This window comes from Zonotrichia albicollis, chromosome 12 (genome assembly GCF_047830755.1).
Source record: "Zonotrichia albicollis isolate bZonAlb1 chromosome 12, bZonAlb1.hap1, whole genome shotgun sequence".
Taxonomy (NCBI): Eukaryota; Metazoa; Chordata; class Aves; order Passeriformes; family Passerellidae; genus Zonotrichia; species Zonotrichia albicollis.
Window position 1 is genome coordinate 12705098 of NC_133830.1, and position 20873 is coordinate 12725970.

At 35.9% G+C, this 20873-nt stretch overlaps 1 protein-coding gene across 14 annotated transcripts in view; it reads left to right on the forward strand.

Moving 5' to 3' along the window:
• The window catches only part of ERC2 (ELKS/RAB6-interacting/CAST family member 2), a 402457-nt gene that overhangs the window by 262912 nt on the left and 118672 nt on the right, over nucleotides 1-20873 (forward strand). For all 14 annotated transcript variants that reach the window (XM_026792408.2, XM_074549878.1, XM_074549880.1 and 11 more), the window contains 2 exons: nucleotides 5055-5202; nucleotides 18394-18522. In XM_026792408.2, coding sequence (XP_026648209.1) covers nucleotides 5055-5202; nucleotides 18394-18522 — 277 coding nt within the window. The remainder of the gene's footprint in view (nucleotides 1-5054; nucleotides 5203-18393; nucleotides 18523-20873) is intronic.

Here is a 20873-nt window from a genome sequence, read left to right on the forward strand (position 1 = left end):
GTTACACAAACTGGAATTTTGGATAGAACACAACTTGTGTAAATTCCTGGTCATCAGAGTGGTAGTGTTTCTTTCATGTGTTCTGTTTGTATTGTATATGAAGTGACATTAAGTATAATCAGAGTTTTGAGCAGATTTCCTTGGTACCTCTTAGTGGAAGCACTTGGGCTGTCAGCCCAGATCCCCCGGCTGGGAGTGTGCTTATTGAGAGACTGTTGCATTCACTGGCTCCGGGTTAAGGAGACTCGGCCTGAGGTTGCTGTGGGTTGTTGCAGTCAGCCTTTGCCAGGGGAGGAGAAATTTCATTTCAAAACTTTTGCCTTTCCAGGGAAAAGTTTTCATTCCTCTCCTTGCAATAATCAGCATATTGCAGTGGAAGATATAAGTTGGGAATCCTAGGAATTTATGCAGGTGAAAGAAAAATGGACAGAATAATTACCAATGTGGAGCATTTGCTGTTAGGTTTAATATATCTTTTTTAATTTGAGAGTTTACTTACTTTTACTGTGGAAAGTTATACTGGTTTTTTTTTTTTTTGGTGTTAAAAATACTGCCCTGTTATTTGTATAACAGATTAGTTTGCCAAAAAAAGAGAGGAAAAACTACTAATAACAAAAGGGATTACTCTTTATAAATATTACTGTTAAAGAATGTCATTTAATCCACTGCTCCAATAAATTATTTTAAAATGTATTTTATTGCTATAATTTATTAAACAATAAGGAGACATTTTGGCTGCAAATAGTGATAACATCTTTGTAGAACTGTATTTGGATAGTCATTTTTTTTCCTGACACAGTAGATAATTAGGAATTATAAATTATGCTTACACTCTTAGGCACGTTAGCTGAGAGTGTATCAGACTGTATGTTGCTCTTGGTGCCAAATCAGATCCTGATTTTCAAAAATTCTAGCACTTGAACTCATGATGGGTGTCATTTCTAGCAGCAAAGTAGAAGTGCATGACTTACCTGAGAGATTTAAGTAAAAACCTTGCCACCAGTTTATATTTTTGAATAAAGTTACATTGTGTTTGTAGGTGAGAAAATCATTATGGTCAGCCACTTTGCTGGCATCTTAACCTTGTTCCTAGTGGCCATGTAATCTCATTTCTAATGTTTGCTGCAAAAACAGTGAAGTTAATTTTTTAGGAAGGTTACTGAATAGCCAAAACAACTTGCTTCTGTCCATGAGGTTTTGTTCTTCCATAGGAAACTTGAAGTATGATGAAAGGCTAGCATAACAACTTTGACTGATGTGGATAAACTAGAGTGCAATATGTAATCAATAGGATATGATAACATAGAGATCCTGATCTGTCCTGAGAGGCAGCTTCATAAATGCCTGGATCTCTTCACTTTCAGTGCCTCACAAGTGTGGGCAAGATCTTTTTCCACCTCTGTCTTCCAGGGACTTAGTGGGGGCTGGATCCTGGTCATGCAGGAGTAAAGGAGGATATGGCTTTCCTCAGGTGCTCTGTCACAACCTGCATCTTTATTTTGTATTCTGAAAAATAATAATAAAATCTTTGGGCTTCTCTGTCTTCCCTCTGAAGAGAACTAGTTAATTAACTGGAATTAAAGCAACTGACCTATCATTTGGTAGAATAGACCAGCTGTGCCAACCTCTTGTTAACCTAGATGCCTGGTTAAATGCCGCTTATATTTGAGGCTATTGCTGTTGAGATTTTCCATGATGATAAACGTGGATAATCTGCTGCCACATCCAGCAATGTGTCAGTGCAGACAGGTGCTGTGCCCACCCTGGGCAGGCTGTGTGAGCCAGCCCCAGTCTGGGAGCCATCAGCACGTTGTGTGGCGCCGTGCCCGAGCTCAAACACCTTGTCTCTGATAGCTGAGGCTTTGCAGCTTCTCAGCAGAGGCTGGCACGCATTTGGGTATAATAATAATGATTTCGGTGGCTTCAAGAGTGCTGGCACTGTGAGTTTGCTTTTGCTGTGTTCATCATTCCATATGGCAGGGGAAGCACTTCCCCAGAAATCCCCCCCCTCGTGTCACACACTCGTCTCCTCCCAGCTCCACTCAAATTAACTACAAAGATTTAAAAAATATGTTGGCAATAATTTTAGGGGGGGAAGTTTAAACATATATGTGCTGTGGGTTTGATTCAAATCTTGGAGTGTCTCAGAGGACCACTTGTGGTGTCATTTGACAGCAGCTATTTCACATGACTATGAACCATCATTTCCTGGAAGTGCTTGATATGAGTCGTTATTTCCTGGAATAAAGTGTTTGGTTACATATTTTCCCAAGCATTTTCCCAAGATAGGAAAATCCCCATCAGCTGAGAAAATACATGCTAGGGTCTGCAAAATTTTGTGGGTTTGGGGCTGCAGAATCCAGAGTGCAGATTTTTCAAAGCATGTTGACCGGCTCTCCTCTCCCATGAAAGGTTTCACCTCATCTGTTACTTTAAAGTGGAGTGGAGAATGTTGCACAGCTGAGCAGTTAAGATCACAAGATCGCATTTTGGTGGCAGTACAAAAAATATGGATGTGACTGAATCCTATTATCAGATGTTGAAATGATACCAGATTATTCAGTAGTTCTGACTCTTCTTCCTCACTAGTCAGGTTTGTGTTTTTACTGCTGATTTAGAGGCAGTGACATGATCTAAACTTCAGAGAAGTAAAATTTCAGTATAGCTTCATGTTCTTTTCAACCTTTAATCCTTTTATTCAATTTTTGGCTTTTTACAGCTGTAATATGTGTTAAATAACTATATATCATTAAAAACCTCATGGGTGACAAGTATTTACTGTGGAATTTGCTGTTAGAGAGCAGACATTATATTGGGGTTGGCTGGCATGGAGTTAACCTACACAACTTAAGAACACAAGTTTAAGAATTCTGAAACCTTGGAAATTCTGAGATGTAGGTTTCTTTAACACATTCAAAATGAAAATAGGTAGGTTTGTGATGGTAGTATTAATGTTTAACTTGAGGTATTATAACTGGAACATTGTTACACTTCTAACTGACTTTTCGCTGTAATTTTATGACAGCATGCTCTCAGAAAAATGCAGAAGAGTGAACCTTATTTAATTTGGAGGAACGTATTCCATGCCTATGTGCAATATGCCGTTTCCTTTTCTTTGGCTTTAAAATCACAGGATACCTTTATTTCTGCCAGGGAACTTGTGTTGTCATGCCTGACATCTGTGGGGCAGGTGAGGCTTTGGCACAGGGTGCCCAGAGAAGTGTTGGTGGCTGCCCCTGGCAGTGTCCAAGGCCAGGCTGGACTTTGGGGCTTGGGGCACCCTGTGACAGAGGAAGGTGTCCCTGCCATGGCAGGGGTGGCACTGGGTGGGCGTTAAGGTCATTCCCAACCCAAACCATTCCATGATTTTTTGATAAATTGCTTGCTTTCTGCAAGTTCAGAGGAAATGAATAGAGCGGCAAACCACTTTTTCTTTCTATTTTGATGCATTAAAAATCTAATATTTTAATGAAAATGTTATGGAATAGGTATTTGAGCACAACACATAAACAAACTGAGAGCCTTCTACAAATCACTACACAACAATTTTTATGCATTATTGTGAGGTTCGTAGAAAAAAAATATACCTGTATTTCATTTCAAATTAACATTATGGATATGCAGCCCCTCTGATATATATTTTTTGTGTAATATTAATTATTTAAAATGATTCATAACTATAATTTAAATTAAGACTGTTGGAGTCTTACAGGATTCTCTTTTAAACATCATTTAACTGAGATTTGAATGAACAAGACAGAATAATAAATGACACTATTAAAGTGTATGAATAAAATGCAACTGTTTATCTAAAATTGATCCATGTCGCATAACTTCGCCTAAAATAAATGGGTTGTTTTTCTTTGACTCCATCAGAAATATTGTCCTATAAATATTTATATTAATACATTAGGAACTTTGAAATAAAAGTGAAATAACTTTCTTGACATTTTTGCTGGCAAGCAAAGGACTGTGAGAATTCCAAACTTTTAGCTCACCTTGACTGTATGAAGTTCACAAGCTGTATTCTTACATTTATTAGCAGTTGGAGCCTAAGGTTAATTTATAATTCATTTATCCCTGTTTATTTTTTAATGATTGATCTTATAGAGTTCTGGGAAAAGGCACAGGCCATAACATATTCTTTTCTAAAAGCTATTAGGTATTATGTGCTCTTTCTTGCCTGATAAGTCATAGTCTGTCACCGAGTACATTGCAGGAGGTGAATATATTTCTTTTATTTATGAAATTAAAGGACAGATTATGGCCTTGCCAGAGCATGAGCATTTTAGGGTATAAGACACTGCAAGGTCTGTGCTTTCAACTGCATGTTGTAAAAAATTGCCTTTGTCTTACCTCCTCACAAACTACTTGTGATGTACCCCTGTGAGTGTCTGTGTCATCCCATATTTTAGTGCTGCAAGATTCTGTTTGCTCTCTAAAACTGAGGGTTCAAGAATACAAAGGAAATGATTTCTCATGAACAATCAGATCAAAAAACTTAGTATTTTACTTTTAGAAATATATTTTGTGTTGACACAGCAAATAATAATAAATACATAGGAAAACATGTAAGTAAATATGAGGAAGATATCCAGAGATTCTTGCACTGAGAACCCTAAGGTACCAAGTTAACAGGATAATATTAAAATTGGTTTTATCTGCTTTCTATTATTTAATCTCTATGATCTGCATAAGTCAAAAGATATTTGTGAAAGGTATTCTAGAATTCAGGAAAGTGAATTAAAAAAAATCAAAGATTTAAAAAAGCAAGACATTTCACAGAACTATTGTTAGATATCATATTGTAGTAAAATAGACTGAGATACATGGTTGATGAAACAAATAATGAAAAGTCTATAAAGAGAAATTTTTGGCTGATTAGTTTATTTCATGATTTGGTGAGACCTGACAGTGTTTGCTATTTAAAGTGTTCAGAAGGTAGGTGATTATTGTCCTAGTAACTGAAAGAAAGATCTCACATAGTGTGGTGTAGCAGTATATATCTGTTTTAAATGAGAATTTAACAATTTTAATTTTATTTATTTTATCAGACAGGAAGCTTTGCTTGCTGCAATTAGTGAAAAAGATGCAAATATTGCCTTGCTTGAGCTGTCTGCTTCAAAGAAAAAGAAGACTCAAGATGAAGTAATGGCTCTAAAACGAGAGAAGGACAGATTAGTACATCAGTTAAAACAGCAGGTGGGGAGACTTTACTTTTCGTACTTTCATGGAAACAGAAAACTGGCACTATTTTAATTTGTACTCTTTTATGCTGATGTCCTTTTGGAAGTGTTCAAGCCAGGTCTGACCTGTGTCAGCAGTTGCACAAGGTAGGATGTGTTCCATTTAAGTGTTTATTGCTTCTCTGGAGTTGTTAAGAATTAGCTGCACATTTACTTGGCTCGCATTATATGCAGCCAATACATTTTGTTTTCCCTCTTCATATAGTTCCCAGCCTTCTTAATTCTGTGAAAGAGGACAGCAGATGCTCTTTGCAAAAAGCAAGATCTGTCCATTCTCTGGACTCTTTTTAATCTACTCTTGTTCGCTTATTTGCTTATCTGTGGTAAAATAATTGTGTTTTCAGAAGGCTTCAGGCTTTCTGAGAGGGTATCTAGAAATTGTGATTATCCTTGAAATGAATTCTCAAATGGGTAAAAATCACTGTGTCTTCAATATTATAAGTAATTTGAAGTTTAAATAAATTTTTTTTTAACGTCAAATAATTTATAGTGTTGAAGACACAGTGATTTTAGCTTAGTTAACTAAAACCCTCTTGAAACAGATATTATCACATATGTTCTTGCCATGATGCAATTGTCACCAGGTCAGTCTGCCCAGGATACTTTTCATCAAAATCTATATGATAAATAGGCAGATATGCTTCATGCTTTTTATCACATCATCCCACTGTGCTGCACCAGAGCAGATGATGTTGAGTTCCAAATAATTTTAGGGATTTTTGTTTTGGTTTGCTTTGGAAAAGAGAGAGTGCTTATTTTCTTTTTTAGACATCTCCCTTTTTTAGGTTACTGAAGAGTAAATGAATACACCCCTTTGGCATGTTCCATGATACCTTTAAATATCATGGGTATTTAGAAAATGTTCATCAGAGAACTGAGCAACTGTTTTGTTGTTGTGCTTGTTTTGTTTTGGTGTTGTACCTTTCAGCTGTTGCTGGAAAGTGTTCAAAACATTGATAGGTTTCTTCAGACAGAGAGAAGGAAGAGGATTGCTAGAGAAGCATTGTGTTGGAGAACTTCAGTTAGACTTGTAACCAAATACTTCAAATACCTCCATTATTTATAGCGATAAAGATCTTCAGTAAAGCTATTTAACTAGATTAAATTGATGCCAAAATAATCTCCCTGTTATCTCAGACACCACAAAAAAAGAGTCACCAGGAACAGGAATGTGGTTTAACTAGGTCACCCCTTTATTACACTTGAGAATTATCTGATAATAGAGCTTGTAGGCTTCACTCATACTTCTTTAATCCCTCTGGGGAGAACCACTGTCTACCCCAGAGGTTTCTCATGTGCATCCAGCACAAAGGCTGCTCTGGCTGTGCTGGGCAGGGGCAGATTCCCCTGTGTGATTCAGTTCCTCTCTTGCCTTGAGAGATGCTCCCTCTCGCGCTGTTCCTGATTCTCAAGAGCCTCAGTGAATGTTCAGCTGCAGCATTGCTTCTTTTCTTCTGCTCGTATTTGTCCCATCCTCCATTTCCACAGCTGTTACACTGCTGAAAGAGAGAACTCAGAAAAGCCCAACTTCTTCAGCCTAATGTGATCATCAAAGGAGAAATATTTATAAATATTAAAAGATGAATCACTAGATAATGCTAAACATTAACATAAAGCCCTAAATTCATCCTTGTTCTATACTGTAAGAGGAATTTTTGCATTGAGAGGCAAAATAACATGCTGGTCCATGATAAAAAAATCTGTATTCCTCCCATATATATCCACATTTTCTGGCCTTTGTGAATGTCTAATACATTGTAAACCCCTATTAAGACATTGATTTTAAAATAATTTGTCACAATTTTTCGCATTGCAAAATAAAATGAGGAATCTTAGAGAAATGAAATATTCTGCCTTTGTCAGGAAATGAGAATATTTATGATTTATTTTAATAAAGCTACAGATAGGCATGTCATATTTTAAAGTTGAAAATGTTATTTACATGAATGAGTTGAGCCATCTTTTTATGGGTTGTCACTGTGTGAGTTTAAGTAAAAGTTCTGTTATTTTTAAGCTGGAAGAAGGCAATTGTTTTTATGTCAAAACCTAGATAAGCTAGAAAAATTATTTGTATCACAGTGTATTCAGCTGTAAAATTAGTTGTAATAATTCTGACCTCTGTGTTGCAAACACATTTTATCACAAGAAACAAACATTTAATTGCAATGATTTAAATACAATTTAGCAGCAGCGATCTGTCAGTTAAATATTTATTGTTTACTGCTTATATAATTGGGAAGCATAGTAATACACTCCCAGCAAAACAAAACCCCTGGAATTGCTTTGATTCGTACACCAAATGCTATATTTTGAGAACTGTAGAACTTTGTAGTAGGCTTTAAAAAAAACCTTTCAGTAATACAGTATTAAACAAAATTACCATGTGGGCTTGGCTGAGTGCTTACATAATGTGCATAATCACTCTGGCCAAGATTCCTTTGGAGAATTCTGAGAAGGTATTTTTAGATAAATTTGTACAGTGATGCAATCCTTCATGAAATAATTAGCTAGAAAGTCAATTTTTAGAACTTCTCAAGAGATTTTGGGAAGAGCAGAAGACGCTGCTATGTTACTGATTCATCCTGAACTTGGATACTGAGAGAAAATGTCCCAGTTGTCTCTTTTCACTTGTAGGATACAGTGCCAAAAATGTAAGTGCACTTGGCCAAAATGCAAGGTCTTCTTACTCCTTGAGAGCATTTTATTTTTCTTCTCAAAACATGAAATTAGAAACCTTTCCAGTGATTTCAGGGCTGCAGGTGTACAGAATACTCTGGCCAGAGGCAAAGCTGGTGTTTGGCAGAGTTTTTTAGTTCACTGCTCTATATTTCATCACATCAACATATTGCTAATGCAGCAAAATGGGTGAGAAACCATCAAGGAATTTAAAAAATGTGTGTAATCACACTTCCTCAGCAAACTAACAGCTAGCAATGTTTTCTCTTGCATGCAATACACAGAATTATTTCTTACCAATTACCTTGTAAATATTTAAAAAATCTCTTTCACCAGCAAATGAGTAAAGTGGAATTGTAGGCAGTATGTTGCATTACATATACTGTTCTAGTTGAATACTGCAGAAACCTTGCTACTCTGATATTATGATGGTGACATCAAGCATTCAAGATTAACAAAATACCCTAAATTGCATTTTCCCTGATAGATAAATTCAGCTTTATTGCACTGTGTATTTTATGATAATGAAAGAGTTTATTTTACTGTATGAAAAAAAGAATATTACTAGAAGTTGTTGTGATTATTCTGGCAGCCCAAAACATTTTTCTGCAGCACTTTGAATTAATTAATTAATTGCATTTAAGCTCTCTATATGTCTAACAAGCATGAGAGCAGAAAAGTCATGCACTGGTATTTCACAGTGTCATTACAGACATTGTTATCTACAGCACTTGTGAGCAGCAGCAACTCTAGGGTTGGTTCCTGATCACTGTTGCTTCAGTTTCTGATGCTATACTAATTTCATCTTTCTGATTGCCTTGAGTTTCCCAGGTGTGAGTATTATAGGACCACATAATTTTATTATTCCTCTTCGTGTTGTTGTTGTTATTGCTGTTGTTGTTTACACAGATCAGCTTCAGACAGACGTTTATTGTGCAGTTGAATTGTGCAGCATCACTGCACAGTGAGTAGAATCCATGTTAGGAAGCCATTCACATGGGTACTGCAGACATAATTGATCACTCTGCTGCTTTTTTACCTCTTCAGTTTATGCTCTTTACATTGGTCACAATATTGGTCGTTCTCAAGCTTTGAGCACCTAATTGTGAACAAAAGAGAAGTCTGAGGCCCTTAAGTTATAGTTTTATTTTTGTTGCACTTATGGTACACAGGTTCTTTGTTTGTTTTGGACAGGTAAGAATAGATCTCCTAATAACTTCATAATGAGCCTGATTACTTTTTCCTTAAAAGTTCTCAGAAAATGTAATAAAATGGCTTTTACTCTCTGATTTTACATGTGGCTATTCACATTCCAATTATGTCAATACAAAGCATTCAGTGGCCTTACTGTCCTAAAAACCTTTTTAGTTTATACTTTTCTATTAATTAGAAATATACTAAAGTAATATTTATGCATGTCTTAATGTTGAGTTTATTCTCCTAATTTTTAACCTGATTTTGGAATCTGTGTTTTTTTTGCACGTGGGTCATGACAGTCATTGCAAATGGATTGAATCTCAGTTTTGCCCAGTGCAGGTTCCTGTTGGGGTGGAAGAGCAGAGTGCCACTTTTCCCTGCAGCTTTGCACAGGAGGGGCACAGGGTGGGCAAGGCAGTGTGTGAGTGGAGCTAAAAGCCTTTCCTGAACAACAGTTGAAAAAATACTGAATATGTTGGCAGTGCTCTCATAACACTTTTCACATTCTCAGCAAGACTTGACAATTTATGTTATAAAATTTGATAGACTTGGGTCATAGCTGGATATGGTATCACTTTTTCCTCCTTATGCTCTCAGGAATTCAAAGTCTTTTGCATGGTATTTTTACACAAACCTTTTCAATGAGAGGGGCTTATTTTGCCCTTAGCAGTCAGTCCCTGAAAGCACCACTTGGTACATGAATCCTTTCCTGCTTTAAAATCTGTTTCTGTTTGTTCTCTGAACAAACTTTGAACTACTGTTCAGAGTTTTTTGATTCTTCAAGGATCTGTGTCACAACCTAAACCGTTTTCCACTGGTGATAATCTGGTCTTGAACTTATCCTACAATTTTGTTCAGACAAATGCTTTAACTTCACTGAGACTGAAAATCTTAAATGGAAAAAGTAGGTAATGCAGATATAAAATAATATATATATTAACCCTGGAACTTCAGTAATTCTGGATCTGGCCTGCTTGGTTATTAAGTACCTCAAATAAGAATAGTAAATATCTCCATTATAACACTCTGAATTCCCAAGCCAAAAGGATTTTTCTCCACTTGATGTGTTTTAAACAAATCCTTATGTTATACTGCAATGTACCCCATGATAATAAGACTAAATATAGTTTAACACTCGGTCTCAAATGCAGTGCTAAGTGGCCGGCTATTAAAAAAAGAGTAAAAAACTGTAAAAACTGAGTGTCAGATATTTCTGATGCTGTAATTATGGATAAAACTGGTAATTCTGACAATCCAGCATCAAAAAGAAATTAGCTATATATAAGGTGTCTCCATTAAGCATATCAAGACAGTGGTGTGATGCTATCACCATTTCAGTCAATACTGAAATATACAACCAATATATTGAAATGAATATTTTATTAAGCAATTTTTGTTGCATACAATGGAGTAAATGTAGTAATTTCAACTTAATCTATATTTTCTATATGATACAAATGGGAGACCTGGGCTTGTATTTAAATTGTAAAAATTAAAGCTGAAACTCACTAATCAGACATTAAAGATGGTGAAAAATGACCAGTACTGCTAACCAGAGATTTGCAGTTTCTAAGGTCTTATTCAGCTGCTGAAGTTTCTGATTCATGTCTGGTTTTAAATAATTATTATGGGGAAGTATCTTTTTAATGAGTTATTTCCTGTTGTAAAAAGGAAAAAAGGGAACCTTCCTTCTTCCGTTGCTTGTCTGTTTTTAGTAGGCCCTGGCCTGAGATATCCTCAGGCAGCTTCAGTTTCAGAGCTTTAATTATGCTTTTTAACCCACTTCTTTGTGTCTATGTTCTTACATACTTCTATGTAATTACCCAGGTTAGTAGTAGGACTCAGACAAATACCTTTAGCATGACTTGAGCCTATACATTACTGAGTATGCTGTATTATTACAAGATATTTCCTGCGCTTCAAGCCATACTTTTAATTCTCAGAGCTTTAAAAGACTTCAAAACCACAAATTCTCAATGCCCAAAAAAAGTCAGACAGTCCGTGTTCTATTCAGCGTAGCTTTGTTTAATCACAAGTGTCAGAAAAGTTGAAATTTGGCCTCAGTACTTTAGATAAGTGTCTGCTTGGCACTTGGAAGTGCTGCCTGTCTCTGTCTGCCAAGTGTCCAATATCCCAGCTGGTGTTTGGGAGGCTGTTGTCCTTCAGCTTGTGAAGAGGGAGGCTTACTCTGAGCTTTAGCTTCTTTCAGGGTAAGTCAGTCACATTTTGGCATCTTGCAAAGCAGCAGGTGTAATGGTTGTTCATACCAGTTAAATAGTGCTCTAATTAAAAAAGAACTGAACTGTCTCTAGAGCTTCTATGCTCGAGTTCAACACTAAATTACCAGACCTGAGTCTCTGAAAAGATTTGCATACAAGTTGCTTTGCACTGCTGCAGAGGAGTCAGAGTATTAATTTGTCCAGCAATTGATTTTTGTATTTTCCCTGTGTGGAATGTTGGATTTAATAGTCAGTACCTTTCCTTAATCCCTGTTTTCTGTCCTGTGAGGGCAGACAGGGTCTGAACATCAACTGCTCTGGGTTACGTGTTACAGATGATAAGAATTCTAAATTTTAAATGTAAAACCATCATGTGAGTTAAGTAAATATAGATGTGAAAAGAAAAATATGCATACTTTCTTAATATGAAAACTTGACTGTGTCCCTTACATTGTATGGACAATCTTATCCTTAATGAGGTAAAACCTAAAAAGAGTTAAATGCAGAGTAGCCAAGCTTTTCTGCAGTGTGCTATCATGCACACTCTGAGCCTGCATGCGTCCTGTCTCTCACACTTTCCAAGACAAGTCATACACTACAACAGGAAAAGAAAAACATGCTTATTAATTTGGAATTTTAACAGGGAAAAATATGTGTTCTTCAATGGAGGCAGGAAACAAAGCAGCAAAGCCATGTTAAAATGTAGTTAAGAGTAAGAATATAAGAACAGATTACATTACAGGGATGTTATAAAAAGAAAATGCATAATTAAAGCACTCAGTAAAACATAACACTGCCCCATGGTGATGCATTCCAACACCCATAAGGTTATGATTATCATACTTATTTAGCATTTGCAGTTGCTGGTTTGTTAACATACTGCAGTGTTTTTGTTATCTTTCACTTACTGATGAGTGCTTGCAAACCTGAGTGTCTTAACATCATTTTTTTCCATTAGAGTTTTCTTGGTGTCTAAAACCTCCCTGCATAAGCAACAAAGAGGCCTGAATAGAATATTATTGTATATTTATACTCATTGAAGACAAGAGTATCATTTACTTCGGAAATAATTAGCATGATGTTGTTAGTGTTACACTGTTAAAAGTGGAATGAATAATTAGCATAAATTAATACAATCTCTGGAGGTCTATTAAGTTCACTTCCTCCATGCAGCTGTAATACTGACAAGAGATCCTTCAGAGCAATAACAGGTTAACAGATCCTCTGGCTTGTGGAAAAAGGACCCTTCTGTCAGAACCATACTTGGTGGGTGTGTTTTAACAATTTGTCTCATTTCATTGTGTGGATTCAAGAAAAGTGCTGCCCTTAAAAACAAAGCAGTCTCAAGGTTTGGCTTTCTAGCAATAGCCTTGGAATTTTCTTTTCTTTTACAGTTGGATAGTTAGTGAAACAGTGCCCCAAAGTATAGCAAAAGTTTAAAGTGAAACATTGCAAAGGAATCTCCTAAGTATTTTTCTAGATGGCAAATCAATTTCACTCTTTGGCTTCTTTTGCACCACTTGTGCAGGATGCAGGTATCTCTATAGGCTTGAGCTGCTAAAAGTAGGTGGAACAATGACAGTGAGGTTGAGGATGATTTTTAGAGGCTCCAAGGTTGGAACTTGAACTTGTTATTTTTTGATTTCAGAAAAATATTTAGTTAAGATGAGACAACAGGAGTGGAATAAAGGAAAACTTGCTGAAGATGGTTTTTAAACAAAGTAAAATGGATTAGTGAACTTAATAAAGTTCTGGAAATACTGGCTTTACATGGCATTTTAGTTTTCTTTGTAGCTTGTGATGACTTTTTTGTTATCAAAAGTCACCATAAGGATTATTACAAGCACAGGATTCTGTGGTGCTTTCTCAAAAGCCTTTTGTAGCTACTTTCCAAGACTGTCTTCCTCTGTGGTAGTCTGAATTGTTTTATTGTAATATTTTGGGGTTTTTAATAAGAAAATACACCATTTCTTTAAAGTCATGATTTTATGTAAACTTTTTTAGTCACTTAAAAGATTGTAAGTGACAAGTGTAATTTCTTGAACTTTAGGGGTGTGTGAGGCCAAGTACAGTGTTTGCTGTCCAACATTTAATGAATTGTAACTTGCCAAATAGCACATCCAATATAAATTGTATTCCATGGCAGTTTGTGATTTCTGAATTGTGCAGCAGTGGAAATGGTAAGAAATTCTTCTCTGGTCTTCTGATGATGACAATTTTCAAAGAATGTGTAAAAATATTGTTCTAATGTGAAAACTGATTTTATTTGGAGAGCATGAGGCCAGAGCTGGCTTAATTAGCAAACGTTTTGTTAATCCTCTGTTAATGCAACTCAGGATTGAAGCATTGAATTCATACAGGAAAACCAATTGCAGTTGCACATGCTTTTATTAAATCTAGATTCATTCCAATAATTCCTTCTTACAGCCTCTGGATAAACTTGGAAAATTCTGTAGTCTGGAGAATGCAATTCTCTTAGATCATTGCCCTTTTCTGTTTTCTAAAATATTGTCTCAGAGAAGAAAAGCTTGGATAAAATCACCTGTTATTAAAAATTATGAAGAATAGGACTAAAGACCTGCCTCATGAAGTTTTCAGCGTTTTTTGTGGAATTATTAGAATGTGGAATTAGAATCTGGAATTATTTTCAAACAGTGGGATTGCAAGAAAACGAGTTTTTGGTGTCATTAAAGACAAGAGGCCATAGCAGAATCAAACCTAGAATGCGAGTCTCTAGATTTAAAATTTTGTGCTTTTAGACTTATACCCCCGGATAACTCCAGGAAAGCCTGCAGGCCTTATATCTGCCTCCTTCTCATATAGGGAAAAATCCTACCCTATTGGAAGTGAATATTCTGGAAATATTTCAAATTCCATTAAATGAAGAGAGATTGAGAAGAAAATCCAAAGGAAAGTAATAGCTATTGAATTGAATTACACCTATATCCCAGAGCAACAAATCTTACTATTTTTCCTCATTTGAACCTCATTCATGAGAGTTTCATTGTTAACTTGATCCAGATGACAGATGAAAGCATAGTTCCCTATTGCCACCTTGCTAAAATATTTTGTAAAAGACAGTTTTAATATTACAGTTTTACAGTTACAGATTGCTGTTAAGCTATTTAGTCTGTTACCAGTCAATCAAAGACTTTCATTTCACTTTGGTATATCCTTCCTTAAACTCAACAGACTTTTAGGAGGACAAGAAATATCTGTCAGTTTTCTTGCAGTGCTAGGTCATAAATTCTTTGGTAAGTGGGTTAAAAATTCAGTTTCACATACCATTCATGACCTTGACAGCTTAGCAAATAGTGATATTGAATGATCAAAGACAACTGTTTCAAGCCCTAAGGGTTAATCTACCTGTGCAAGAAGATCTGAGCTGCTTTTAATTCCTTGATCATTCCTTTATTTCAAAATGGATGCAGTATTTTTTGAATGGAGTCAATAAATTAAGACCAAAAAAAATCTGAGGACACTGTTTAGGCTGGAACTAATAAGGTCATACATGTTCTTTAGGAGATAGAGTTTATTAATTGTTGCATTTTACAAGTTCACATGTTTTTCTTTTCTAATATAAATCCAAATTAAAACATATTCCTTTTCAGGTGTGGGAAGGCCTGTTGTTCTCTAGACATTTTCAGAAAGAACTGTTGACTGAGCTGTGGCTATGTAAATTTTTTGAAACCCCATTTTCTCAGGTTTGAGAGTAGAATGTGAGTACAAGTTTGACCTGTGCAATAGAACTGTTTCAGATAATAGTTCAGAGTAACCAGTGGTGCACATTAGATATTGCACAGTTTGAATGCATGTGTGATCACCACTCTAATTTTCATTTATTGTATATTTCAAGATTCAATTTCTTGATCATCCAGAAACGTCAGTATTGAGTGATGTTCTGTGCTTTCTAAAGAAATGTAAGAAAAGGTCTTGGCTGTCCTTGAACAGGAACTTTTCAGGCATGCTGAAGGTGTTGCAGGAAGTGATGGCATTGCCAGTCACTGTGTGATATTTCCCCTCTCAGGCAGCCCTGGAACAGTCCCTGGATGTGCTGCTCTGGCACCCAGACCAGGAGGATTTTCCTCTGACTGATAAACCAGTGTCCCAACACGTACACACCTTGCTGTGTGCCTTATGTAGGTGTAGGGGTGTGAAGCCCTGGGGTTCTGAACAAATTCCAATGTGGTTAATTAATTCCTTCCTCAAATAAAAATATAGTTGGCATTTCAAAGCCTCCTAAATATCAAAAGCTGGCAAAGGGAGAAAACAGAAGTGATGTTACAGATTTTTTGTTTAGAAGGATGTGAAAAGGATTGTATTGTTCCTCAGGAAAGCTTTACTTTGGTTCTTCTCCAGAAATCCTCCTGCTCGTCCTCCTCAAAAATCTTGCTTTTAAAAGCTTGAAATCATAAGGTGTTTGTACTTGTTAAGCCAAAGCTAAGCATACCTGGAAAATACAGGTATTTTCAGTGTGGAAAGTGCAGCACTAAGACTAGCTAAAGCAAAGACAAACAGAACATCAAAATTGTATCTGCTATCAGTTGAAGAGCTAACAAATAAAACCAAAAAGCTGTTAAAAATATTCTTTTGCCAGGGAAGTTGCATAATTTAAAGAAAATCATGGCAGTTGCAAGTCATGTAGGTGGTTTGATGGTTACTTGAATGGAAAAGAAATTCTCATTTCATATTTCTCGTATATTGTGCTGCCGGTACAGGCACACTAAAGGAAGGCTACTAGAGCATTAACAATTCTTTGTGCACATTTTACTGCAATCTGGCATGCAAAAGGAAGAAACATAAGAACTAGTTTATTTATATTTCAGCACCAAATTAGAAAGATGACATCATTCATTTACAGTTCTTATCCCATGACACGCCTAATCCCCAACACCTCATTACAAAGGACACTTTTAGGATTGCATATCTCATCTTGTTTAACTTTTGCATTCTTTATGGAATACAGTTGAAAGGTAGGAAATTTAAGGCTGTTCATTGATAAGAAAATAAACTAATAAAATTTTAGGAGCTTCCCCAAAGAGGCAGGGTATGACAGTGTTTATAGTAAGTGGCTTATTATTTGTCTATTAATTCTCCATCTTTTCCACTCTTTTGTTCAAAAGCCCTTCCTCATTGAATCTAAAGACAAACAGACAACCATGATGATTCAGACTGAGATGATGTTTTTATCAAAATCAGTAGAAAGTCACAACTTTCACAACTGAAATTCATTCAGTTGCTTGCTTCCATCTTTGTATTTGGGAGAAAATGAAATATTTCCAACTGTGCTGGTTCTTCTCACTCTGTATGGAGAAAATGCTCTTAGAGTGCCATGGAGATGCTCAGAAAGTCTAATAGTGCACATCTGACCTGTGATGTTTTCTCTGTTTTTCTGTTGTGGATTCCTTGAGGATTTGGTTGGGTTAGTTGGTTGTTTCTACTGAAACTGATTACAGCTCCCCTCCTGTAAAGCAGTTTTCTCTGATCCTTTATTGGGCATCATGCGAAGTGCTTGAGAAACATTGTGACAACTGAAAAAAATTAATTGCTGAAAAGGTACATCAGGACTTCCTAGGATTCTGTGGCTGTTTTCCTGCCATTAGACTGTGTTATACTTGAAATATTATGTAATATGAATATTTAGTTTGCTTGTTTTTTTCAAATCTCTTTTCAACTTCAGCAAAAAGCTTTAAAGTTGGAGAATTTAATAGCAGTCTCTGGGTTTTACATGAAAATATACTTGCCAGTGAAATTTTCCAAACAGACACTTTCATATAGAATTTTTTTTGAAGGAAAATCAAATTACAGCAGTCCTGGAAGTAAATTTACCACATCCTAGATATGGGACATGAGTTATCTCATGGGCACTTGGCATTGGAAAGCAGTTAGACCAGTTAATATGGGGACATACTGAACAAATGAGTTGTGTTCAAATTCATCTGCTTATCTTGGTCCTTTGGAGCTCATTAATCTGGGCAAAGTCCTGGGCAATGGGTTTAGCTCCCATCCTCAATGGGGTTGCCATGAATCCTTCTGCCTTGGAGCATGGCATCAAGTGAGCTAAGACTGCTATCTTTCCTTCAGTAATCTGATTATTTTAATTTTGGAAGAGATCTTTGGGAGTTGACACCATTTTTCTCTGGGTTTTGTTAGTGCAAAATTAATTAAAACTTGATTGCAGTTTCACAGGTTTGCCTGAGAGAGTCTTCAGTCCTGGTACCACAAAAAAATAGCGACTGTATCTGTTGGTGTCAGACTATTGGTAGAAAGATATTTTTGGTGTTATGAGCAAGGTTTGAATTATTCAAGTCTATGTATTTAATGGTATGGAATAATTGTAATAGTGATAAAGAGCAGCATTGTATCTTGTTATCCCATGGTGACATACATTTTAGTATCTGTACACAGCTGTAGCTGAAGTGTTGCTCTCTTTTTCAAGATCTATATCTTTAACTTACTTCCATTCAGTAGTGTGTCAAGTTCCATAATCACTTATTTCTCTAAGTGCCTGTGTCTCTATCACTTAGTTTTCAGATTCGTTTTACTTATTGTTTAGCAGGACGATTCTGGTGTAGAATTAAAATAAATTACCCAAAATAGAACTTTTAGAGCTATTCATGGTTGTTGCTGACATGCCTTGGTAGCCAACTGTAAATGTTTGAGGTACACTTAATGTTCCTTTCAGTGAGATTTAAGAAGTCAATTGCTAAAACATAATGTTAGACTGGAAAAATAGGAAACAGCTCTAAAATAATACATTTAGAAAAGCTGAATGTCTTTGCCTTTCAAACACATTATCTGTCATAATTTACTTTTCTGACTTCTTCATGTCATTCTATGGATGTGAAAGCTGAAACAGAGGATGTGTTCATATACTTGATTTCTCTATTTCTCTTTCCTTTTCTTTGTGAGCCAGCAGTCTGGATTTCTATTCTTAGATCCTTCAGCTCAAAAAAACTCCCAAAAAACCCCCAGAGCCAAGTGATTCCTAAAACACTGTCAGAATAATACATTCCAACATGCAGTAAAATTGTCTTGCTTTACATTTTGAACAGACACAAAACAGAATGAAGCTGATGGCAGATAACTATGATGATGACCATCACCACTACCACCATCACCACCACCACCACCATCGGTCTCCTGGGAGGACACAACACAACCACAGACCCTCTCCAGACCAGGTTGGTCACCTCCTTCTTCACCCTCAGTTTTATAACTTTGTTGTTTGGCTATTTCAGAATAAAATAAATTTTCCAAAGATCTAATAAGCAACGATGCGTTCTTTGAACTGAAGCTAATAGCTCTGGTATTTATTTCCATCCTGAAATAGTTTAAAATTTTGGCTTTTTGTCTGGAGCCTTATTTTTTTGGAGTAGAAAAACAGTCTGTAGAAACAAGTAACTCATTTTCAGATGAAGGAGCCTGAGGAAAAATTTAACATTGCTTGTATATGAAAAATAATTTTTTGATACTAAACTAGGTTATAAGTTCATGTCTGGGTGGAAATAAAAGTGAAAAACAGGGATGAAAATATAATGGGGATGTATGACAGACTACTTAATTGGGAGGAGGAGACTAAGAGGCAAATTACACATTTTTTACACAGTGACCAATGGAATTGTGTTAGTCAGGAGCAGGTAAGAATGAGAAAACATGATTTCTTGGATACTAATGCAAATTATAAAACCCCAAACCACAAACTGTAAACCTGAACAACGTAATACATAATCCTTTGAATTCTTGGAACATGTTAAGAACAACTTTTTCTGTCAGAAAGAGGAGAAGGGAATTAAGGACTTGCTGTCTTGGTTTGGTTCTGTTTCTGATTAACAGAGATAAGTTTGCCGAGTTTATAAAAGAAGGAAAATTTGTATGGAAATATCTGTAAAATAAAAAAAAATTGGCTTTATGCAATGAACGGAAGGATAAAAAAGCCAAAATGAAGGCAAGAGATGTGAAAAAACAGGTAATAACCACCACAGTGTTACTGAAACCTAGACACTGTTTTCAACTTATTTAAGAAGCCTGCACCTGTGAAAGAAATTTGAGGCTCATGACAATGTAAGAGAGCTAACATTTAGTCAAGTGCTTTTCAATGCATGGTAACAGCTTATTCAGGGAGGAGAATGGATAAGAAGCATAATGAAAATCAGTATCAAAGCATATTCAAGAACATTGAGATGTTATATGAATAGTGGAAATAGGTGCATGATTAGAGAGAGAGCACATGAAATAGTAGCTATTTTACTAGTATTTACTAGCACTTGTACTCAGCTTTTTTCCTAGGTGATAGTTTTGGGCCATTCTCTAAAAAAGAAGACAGGTCCAGCATACCCATCCTATATTTAGTCTGCTTAAATTTGCCAAAGAAAATCAAGTCAAATGTAATTTGATAGGGAACTAGTTTTGTGGTTAAAGCAGAAAGTGGTTGCTCTTAATTCATCAGGTGTTTTACGCTGTCCCACCAGATATTTGTAATATGCAAATAAATATATAATTTTGCAATGTAATTAATAAATAATGTAAAATTAATTCCAATAACAAAAGTTTTAATTAAAATGGTATTTTTTAATTTGAATAATTATGAGATTGCCATGACATGGGTGTGCAACCAATAGACAAATTTTCTATTGCTCATTTTCAGGCAGGAGGGCCAGTTACAGCAGGATTCCAAAGAGGTCTGTCCTTTATCTGACTCCGTGGAGTATTTATTTAGAGATTATTTCAGTGGTGAAATAGAAATGCCATTAATATTGTTAGTCATGTATAGAGATGTAAGAAGCTCCAAGCACAGCAGGAGCAGTCAAACTGCTCAATAAGCTGCTCCAGTCTTGATAAACTGGAGAGAGTCTAGAATAAGAAATTTGAAATTCAGCAAAGACAAGTGTGCTTACAGGGGAGAAGTCACATATGCTATTGAGGTAATAGCATGGAAAAAGGAATCTATTATACTGGAGGTATAATATCTGGAATACCATTGCAGTGAAGTTGGATCTAATTCTAGGATAGATATAATACTGAAGAAGAAGCAGGAAGCAATTATTCTGTTCTTTGGAGCACTGGAGAGAGCTCATCTGAAAAGCTGTTTACAGTTTTGATCTCCATGCTTTAGGAAACATAGACAAAGTAGAAAGGGACAGAAGGAGAGCAACAAGAATGATAGAAGTTTTAGAGAACATGACCTGTGGGGAAGGCTTAAAGAACATGGTTTGTTTAGTCTAGAAAGTACCAAATGGGAGGCATAAGTCTTCTAATACATAAAATGTTGCTGTAAAAAAGACGATGATCAATTGTATTCCAGTGCCCAATGGGGAAAGGCTAGGAGCAGTAAATTTAATTTTGCCAGGAATAACTAGGTTAGTTTTTAAAAAGAAAACTTTTTCACTATGAGTCTAATGAATCTGTAAGTGGAAACAAAATGTGGACATTCTTTCATATACATGTAATGGAAGGTCCTTTCTTGGAGGTTTCTAAGAACAGGTTAGATGAATAGAGCTTTGTTTCAGCTTGTATTGGACTCATAATAGGTGTT